At 43.4% G+C, this 8,475-nt stretch overlaps 1 protein-coding gene across 1 annotated transcript; it reads right to left on the bottom strand.

Moving 5' to 3' along the window:
- Positions 1-1,766: 1,766 nt before the first annotated feature.
- Positions 1,767-7,801, bottom strand: dcaf7 (ddb1 and cul4 associated factor 7). Its single transcript, XM_084328720.1, has 7 exons — positions 7,416-7,801; positions 6,699-6,857; positions 5,963-6,074; positions 4,822-4,940; positions 3,917-4,126; positions 3,076-3,193; positions 1,767-2,969 (listed from the first exon to the last, which is right to left on the bottom strand). The coding sequence occupies exons 1-7, from the start codon at positions 7,551-7,553 to the stop codon at positions 2,797-2,799; spliced, it is 1,029 nt and encodes a 342-aa protein (XP_084184846.1). The 5' UTR covers positions 7,554-7,801; the 3' UTR covers positions 1,767-2,796.
- Between the last annotated feature and the right edge of the window lie 674 nt (positions 7,802-8,475).

Raw genomic sequence — 8,475 nt, 5'->3', positions numbered from 1 at the left:
GTCCTCATTGTCGGACCATAAAACGTTACAGTCCTCATTCCAAATCATCTAAAAATCGTACAGAGTGAAACCTTTTAACGCAAAGATCACTTACGTCCCAGTGACCGGCGGTGGAATGACGGTGATCTTAGCACTGAGTGCTTTTGGGAAATCAGCTCATATGGTTTGTTTATTGTCCACCTGACTGGTGATCGTTGCCGATCAATCACTTTAATGCCGTTGTGTCCTCGCTAGTGTCAGAAGGTTTCTCACAGCTCCAGCCATCAGGTGAATTTCTCCTTTATAAGCATTTATAATTCTGTAAAAGGTTTCTTGAAGCACAAATTCATAACTATTATTTAACTTTTTTAGAATAAAGACTATTTATAACACTGAAAATGCACACTTGTTCTTGTTGGTATCTGGGTGAGGGTTGGGTGCTGGTAGTACTTTAGTTTCCGTGAACTCAAGAGCGGTACGCGCATATCTTTTTAAAGGGAAATTCCGCCACAAAGCAACATTAACATAATTTACCAGATTGAAGCATCAATGTGGCCATAGAGATCTCTGCTCAGAAAAGTCAGTGGTGGAGGCTGCTAATTTGGTAGAGCTGTGTCATAATGACACATAACTCTACCCGGACTCAATTTTGAAGAATAACATTAGATTCTAATTAATTGTCATTAACAGCAGAAGTGAAGTACAATGAAAATAAGTTTGGCAGCTAACCAGAGTGCAAATGTAACGGTAAAGTGCAATAGTAATATACAATGTACAGCTGATTAAACTGGAGTATATATAAATGAGTAATAATGCTAATCATGTGTATGTAGTCAGTGTTATAGTATTATTATGTAGTGATACAGGTACCTATGGTAGTATGTCATACTGGCCAGCAGTATAACTAGTAGGTAAGGAATATGTAGAGATATAGATATAGTATCTACAGGTATGTAAAAAGGATTATATGCAGGTATATAGACAAACAACAATGGAGTTTCCTGATACCTTGATCGTATCTGGATCAGCTTCCTACTCTTTCTCGCCAGGTCATGGAGTCACCAGCAGTAAAAGCTCAGCCCCTCCTGTCTTTGGTAGGAGTGGTCAACCTTTGACTGATGTTGTCTGACGCCCGCCCTCTTTCACCCGTCTGTGTAGTGCTTTGTAATGCAGGAAGCTGGAGTAGATGCAGTAGTTTAGGGCTAAAGTCTCTCTTACTTGAAGATATGGACAGAGCTGGCTGTGTGTGTAGGCTTACTTTAATCTGTAGTAAACCTATAAATACAAATGAGAGGGAAAAGTCCAACTGAATAATGCTATAGTACCCACCAGAAAAAAGTTTACCCACCAATTTTTTTCAAAATAAAGTCGACATAATATAAATGATTAAAATAGCACGTCCCTGGCGTTTTAACTGTCCCAATTTGCACCGGGTTCATAATCAGAATCAGTGGGCTGATGTTTTGTCACACGTGCCATAAGTCTGACAACTGTAAAGCACAAAACACAATAAAATAAAATGGTAGTCCCGATAGTATCAGATTAATGCAAACTACATGGAAATGGGTCTATACAACAAAATACTATTCTGGAAAAAAAACAAATGTGTGATTATTGCTGTTACTGTGATCGACTGGCGTTCATAATTTACTCCTCATTTATTATACCACTGCATTACTGATTCATATAATCATGATTATAGTATTATATCAGCAAATCATAAGTCTAAAGAAAAGCCCAACTGAAGGATGTTAACGGAACAATAACACAGCTCACTTCCTACGACATCAAGGAATACAATTTATTAGTAGAGCAACTTCAATAATACAAACCTTATGAAAAGCTACAACATGAAGAATTGCCTCATCGATATCTCAGATAATATATTTATATATATGTACATTTCCCCTTGCACTAGCATGCTACAAGGTATCTAAGTAGACGGAAGATTAAAAAATAAAAAGGAGTGCCAGACAAAAGACGAGCTGAAGAAAACGGTTACACTCTATAACAAACCCCTTCCTCGCGTATTCCTGACCGACAACAAAAACACTGCAATCCAAGCAGTGTCTACTCAAAATATACTGTTATGTTGTGGCGCTAATAGCTGAATGATCTCGTTCTGCAAAGTTCTAAGTCTTGCTGAATTTATCCGTCAACACAAAGTCAAAAGACAAGACACCATATGACAATAAGAAGCAACCCTCTGCAGTTATTTCACAACTGTCAAATTGTACAGGCAACAGATGATACAAGTATCCTGGATATAGTCATCTGGAAATGCGATACTGAACACCCATCTGGTACGTGTCACAGGAGCTATTCGAGTTACCATTAACATGGTATGTAGTCACGACAAGCTAACAAATCATATTCCTGAATAACTGAGGTTAACTTCAACTAACCGATTTGCTCGATTTTTTACAACTCAGTACATATCAAACACCTCTAAAAGCACAATATCTAACACCTTCATAATCTCATAGCTGGCTGAAAGCACTCAGACTAAGAAGCGGGAGATAAATTCAGATTTGCCTTGACGACTGACCGGAGTTCAAAGCGCAGATGCACTTGATAGCTGCTGTACAGATACTGAACACTAAATTGTAGGCGTAATACATTTTAAAAAAAAAAGAGCGTGAAATAGTTTGGACGAAAATGATTGTGTAGACTCCCAAAAGGAGTCACGAGAGTTCACCCAGTCCCACGTGGGCCGAGGACTACAAGACTTCACACTTTAAAAATTAAGTCCATTCTTTTTTTTCCCCCAAACACCACGCCTCTCCTTTATACACCTTCACCCAGGTGCCTGGCGCTTTAGACACGCAGGATCTCCAGACAGTTGTTGTAGCAAATGGCGATCCAGTCGGGCTGCGTGGAGGCCCACTGGACATTGTTGATCTCCCCCTCCGCGGTGTAGGCCAGGATGGGGTCCTCGATGGCCCGCGGCATCTGCTGGATGTCCCAGATCAGGGCCTGGTGGTCGTCCGCTGAAGGGGAAGAAATTCAAGCCGTCCGAAGTGTGAATTAGGTGCGTTAGGGAGACAAAAAAATTGAAAACTGAACATGTAGGCGAGCGGTGAGTTTGGGCTTTACCTGCGGTGCAGATGTGACAGGAGGAGTGGGGGGCCCAGGCGATGCCGTTGACACAGGCGCGGTGGTTGTTGAGTCGGGCCACTGGCGTGCAGGGGACACGCACATCCAGGATCACCACCTACCGAGGGAAACCAACCAAACATGAGTACTAACGGAGGGGCAGAAAACGCTCCAATCAAAAGCCGCTGACGATGCCAATAGTTTGAAATGTTACATTTAGTCATTTAGCTGACGCTTTTATCCAAAGCGACTTACAGGTTCTGTATTGCACTTCTACCCAATACCCATTGCCAATTATTGCACATTACATACACTTCTTGTTGGAACTGTACATAGCCATTTTGTAATTTTTATTTTATATAGTGTAATATCGGCATCCTGTTATCTGCACACTTGTTAGAATTGTATATAGTCATCTTGCTGTTATTTTATCTTATGCTATTTTTATTTAGTTTATATTATATTGGATGCTGCTATGGTCGAGTAACCACAACAAAGTGAATGAGAGTGCTGTAAAAGGTACTGAATGACGTGACAATAAAGGGAATCTGAATCTGTGCAACAAGTCAGCAGAAAGGGTACAACTCTGGCAACTAAGTAACATTGTTTGTCAAAACTGGTAGAACTTGAGTGCTACAGTCTTGAGTGCATAGTAGTAAAGACATATTAGCATAGTAGATATAGTAATATAGGCAAGGTAGATTCCTAAGTAGCAGAGTGCATGATAGAAAAAGGTTCGTTTTTTTTATTTCAGATATCGATTGAAGAAATGCGTTTTTATTTCGACGAGGGAAAGTTGGGCGGGTCTCGGCAGTCCTGAAACAGTGCAAGGGACACTGACCTCCATGCCGTCCATGGCCATAGTGGCAAGGTAGTTGGGGTCCTGTTTGTTCCAGCAGAGGCGGAGGAGCGGGTGATGCTGGGGGTCTTCGTAGATGATGGTGCTGTGCTCCAGGTGCCGGAGGTCGAACATACGGACGGAACCGTCGGCTCCCACCGAGGCAAACATGTCCCGGCCGCCGCCCGCTCGGCTGAAGGCTATGTCATAAACCTACAGAGAGAACGGGGAGTCACTTCTGCCGCACTCGCAAATACATCACTGAATCTCCAGTGTTACAGACCATTAAGCCTGGAGATGCAACACTTCCTCTCTCACACACAAACATGTGCATAGTGAAGCACAAGACGTGCACATACATACACACAAACATGTGCATAGTGAAGCACAAGACGTGCACATACATACACACAAACATGTGCATAGTGAAGCACAAGACGTGCACATACATACACACAAACATGTGCATAGTGAAGCACAAGACGTGCACATACATACACACAAACATGTGCATAGTGAAGCACAAGACGTGCACATACATACACACAAACATGTGCATAGTGAAGCACAAGACGTGCACATACATACACACAAACATGTGCATAGTGAAGCACAAGACGTGCACATACATACACACAAACATGTGCATAGTGAAGCACAAGACGTGCACATACATACACATACCTGGAGCTCACATTTTAACCATTTCCTCCTGCACCCACACCCCTTACACCCCCCCCCCCCCCCCCCCCCCCCCCCCCCCCCCCCCCACACACACACACACATGACCTTTGACCACTATGAGTAGCATAGATGTTTGGCATGGGGATTGGGTTTCTCCATTGAGTGCTTATCCTTATCACTAGGGCACAAGTATCTTGTGTTTCATCATAAATTCATACACACACCTCTTTGTCATGAGCAATGAGTTGAGTCTTGACGTGGCCAGACACCAGGTTGACCCGGCCCAACACCTGACCGGTCTCCAGCCCCCAGATAGTACAGGTGGTGTCAATACTGGAGGTGCCTGCAGAGAGAATCCACAGGTTAAAAAAGATAGAACTCTGACAACGACCATGACAACAAACTTCACATTAGCCACTGCCAGTCATTTTCAGTTTTTAACCAGTAAAAATTATGACATACTGGCAAATCAAAATGCCCAAGATAACAGGAAGAGAGAGAGTACAATGTCTAATATGGACACAAGCATAGTTTTTCCTTCGTGTAAGTCGTAACACTAACAGTCACAAATGTGCCCAATATATTTCTGTGCTATTATTTAGTTGCAGTGCAATGTTTGTCACCAAGTGGTGCTCCTTGTTTGTAATTGATGTAGCAACGGGATTAATTAGATTTAATTTGAGCCAGTGACTCACTTCAATTCCCGCCTACCTGTTGTCCGGCATAACTTATCCTCTCTAGTAACGAACGATGTGGCTTGTGTCTATATGTCAATCTACATGTTTATTGAGAGAATATAGAGTCATAGGACCAGGCATCGTATGGTATAAGCCTAACAGTATGTTTTGATAATAAATTAGTGTGTGTAAAATCCCAACAGCGACAACGTCTGATTAGCTCTTTGCCAAGTTATCTTGGTTTTTCTTGTTTACATTTACATTGTCATTTAGCTGACGCTTTTATCCAAAGCGACTTACAAGTTCTGTGCGACAAGACAGCAAGAAGGGTATAACTCTATCAGCTGAGTAACAATGTTCATCAAAGTGTTGCGTGTTACAGTGTAGGTTAGTTTATTAGGACAAGTGCATGACATTAAGGTTAGTCAGGGTTAGATTTTTTTTTTTTTTTTTTTTTTTGAGTAAAGACGTACAATGTTTACCAAGAGGAAAATAATGTTCCCATAGCAACAGAATTACACTGAAAAGCTTGATATGTGCTTTGACGCAGAATTGATATCGCTGGCATTTTAACTATTTGTCCTGCAAATTTTATTCCTGTCACTTTGGTCTGGTCAGATTAGCACAACATGTCTATTCTATTGACAAACATAATCTGGGAAACCATGTCCAATAGTGATTCTCTTACCCAGCAGATTTGGATCAACCTCGTTCCAGTCAAAGGAGGTGAGTGGAGCGCAGAAGTCGGAGTTCTTGTTGTTATTCAGCAAACATTCTAGACGTGTTTCTGTGTCACTGACCTGAGTGGAAAATTGTAAAAGAGCTTATTAGTGAGCAGATGTAAAACACTATGGACTGATCAGTGTTGCGTTCCTCATATCAACACTGGTTGCACGCATGCACGCTAATGACGCCACGTACACGCGCATAAGTTGTTCCCTCGCATAAGGACAGACTAAAGACAGTGCCTAATTGCCTCTACGAATGGAATGTAACACCTGACGACCGGCGCTATTGATATGCAAAGTAGCCAGGTGGGTACTGCTGCGAGTTGGCGCATCAGTCGAGTGCAGCGCATTCCTGTGTGCACGCGCTTCTGCTCACAACTTTGGTTGCACGGCGTGCAATCCCGTCCCATGAGCAACGCATCACTGGGACTGATACACCACAGTCTACCATGACAAGTCCATTTTGCAGCTTGCAACTGGCCACCAAAGAAGACATAGTAAACAAAGTAGCCCTTTCTTTTTTCATAAATCATATGGCATTGGCCACTGCTTTTAGCACAAAATAGAACAGTGTCAACCAATACTGAAAGTGCAGGACTCTGAATCGCCCACTTCTTCAGTCATATATACTGCACATGAAATCCAATACTATGGTGAACACTGAAAAGACACAATGTAAGGAGGACAACAGCATACCCTCCAGATACGCAGGTAGTCGCCGCTGGTGGCGAGCAGGTCTGGGTAGACTCCTTTGGAGTCTGGAATCCACATGATCTTAGTAGTGGGATACGGATGGTCAAAGGTATTTCTGCAGATGAACTCTGAACTCTCCTCCTCCAGACCCACCAGCTGGACCTGTGAATGAACGGGGCAAACAACAAAACAAGTTTGATTGATTGATTGAAAACTTTATTAACATATTGCAGAATTGGTACGGTACAGTACAGCTCAATACAATACATACAATTGTTAAGGGGATGCAGACCAGAGAGACTTTCGTCTTGTTTACATCAGGGTCCCCCATTTTCAATTCATCAGGACATATATGACATACAGATAGACAGTACTGCTACATCTATACATTTATGACATACCAGATTTGCAAATACAGTACAGTTTGTGATACAAAAAATAGTCTAGAAAAGAAAGTATACATTTGACGTAGAAACTGTACATTGGAGGAGGTTGGGAGCCCTGGTCTTTATTCATTTTCAAGGCCAAACGAATTCATAAATATGAATTTCGTTAATGAGATATCCAGGGAGTAACGTACAGCCATTAGCTACATTCGCTACAAATCATTAGGCCAGGTTGCAGTGACCAGTCTCTCACTTAGCTGTGGTGGGACGGCTGTGGGGAGACGGCTAACGTTAGCCAGCTAACTGTGTGGTTAGTTGATGCCCAGTTGCTCACCTTGTTGTTGTATTCCTCCACAAAGCTCCCGAGTGCAAGGCGAAAGCGTTTGTCGGGACGAACGCTCCAGTTCATCGCATACACCGTCCATGGCGCCTCGTATTTGTAGATCTCTTTTCGCTTGCCGTGGAGCGACATCCTCGAAGAGGGCGACCAGCGTCCTAATGTAGCCAGCTAACAACGGTAGTAGCGAGCTCTGCGATTTAATAACTCAATATTCTCGATAGACAAAACTACTTTGAGCGATGTTTTTCCAAAATATTAAGATTAAGTATCCACAAAGGTAACCACACTTATCACCAAATTCGATCAATATTTCCTCCTTAAATGAACAATTCGGAACTGTTTAAGTAGCTAACAAAAGACTAACTAGCAGGTTGGCTGCGCCATGGAGCCCAGTGGAGACGAGTAGGTTATATCTGCAGAGCCACAGAGCCCAACGTCTGGGCGGGGCTTCGTGGCGTGGACGGGCTTGAGGCGGGGCTTCGTGGCGTGGACAAGTCTTTGTGAGTAGGGTATATCTGCAGAGCAGCAGAGCAGACAATGGAGACAGGCAGGCAGCAGGAGTAGGGTGTATCTGCAGAACAGACAGTGGAGACAGACAGGCAGGCAGCAGGAGTAGGGTGTATCTGCAGAGCAGCAGAGCAGACAGTGGAGACAGACAGACAGGCAGGCAGCAGGAGTAGGGTATATCTGCAGAGCAGCAGAGCAGACAGTGGAGACAGACAGGCAGCAGGAGTAGGGTGTATCTGCAGAGCAGCAGAGCAGACAATGGAGACAGACATGCAGGTAGCAGGAGTAGGGTATATCTGCAGAGCAGACAGTGGAGACAGACAGGCAGGCAGCAGGAGTAGGGTGTATCTGCAGAGCAGCAGAGCAGACAATAATAATGCAGGACCTGTTGCAATGGAGACAGACAGGCAGCAGGAGTAGGGTGTATCTGCAGAGCAGACAATGGAGACAGACAGGCAGGCAGCAGGAGTAGGGTATATCTGCAGAGCAGCAGAGCAGACAATGGAGACAGACAGGCAGGCAGCAGGAGTAGGGTGTATCTGCAGAG

Source organism: Notolepis coatsorum, assembly GCF_963971535.1.
Source record: "Notolepis coatsorum genome assembly, chromosome: 14".
NCBI classification, from domain to species: Eukaryota; Metazoa; Chordata; class Actinopteri; order Aulopiformes; family Paralepididae; genus Notolepis; species Notolepis coatsorum.
The sequence above is the reverse complement of the archived record's forward strand: the minus strand, read 5'-3'. Positions and strand labels throughout refer to the sequence as shown.

Coding starts and splice junctions, on each gene's coding strand:
- dcaf7 (XM_084328720.1), bottom strand. CDS start 7,553: ATGTCGCTCCACGGCAAGCGAAAAGAGATCTACAAATACGAGGCGCCA. Junction 6,858..7,415: donor TGGAGGAATACAACAACAAG/GTGAGCAACTGG, acceptor GTTCATTCACAG/GTCCAGCTGGTGGGTCTGGA. Junction 4,127..4,821: donor TCATTGCTCATGACAAAGAG/GTGTGTGTATGA, acceptor TTCTCTCTGTAG/GTTTATGACATAGCCTTCAG.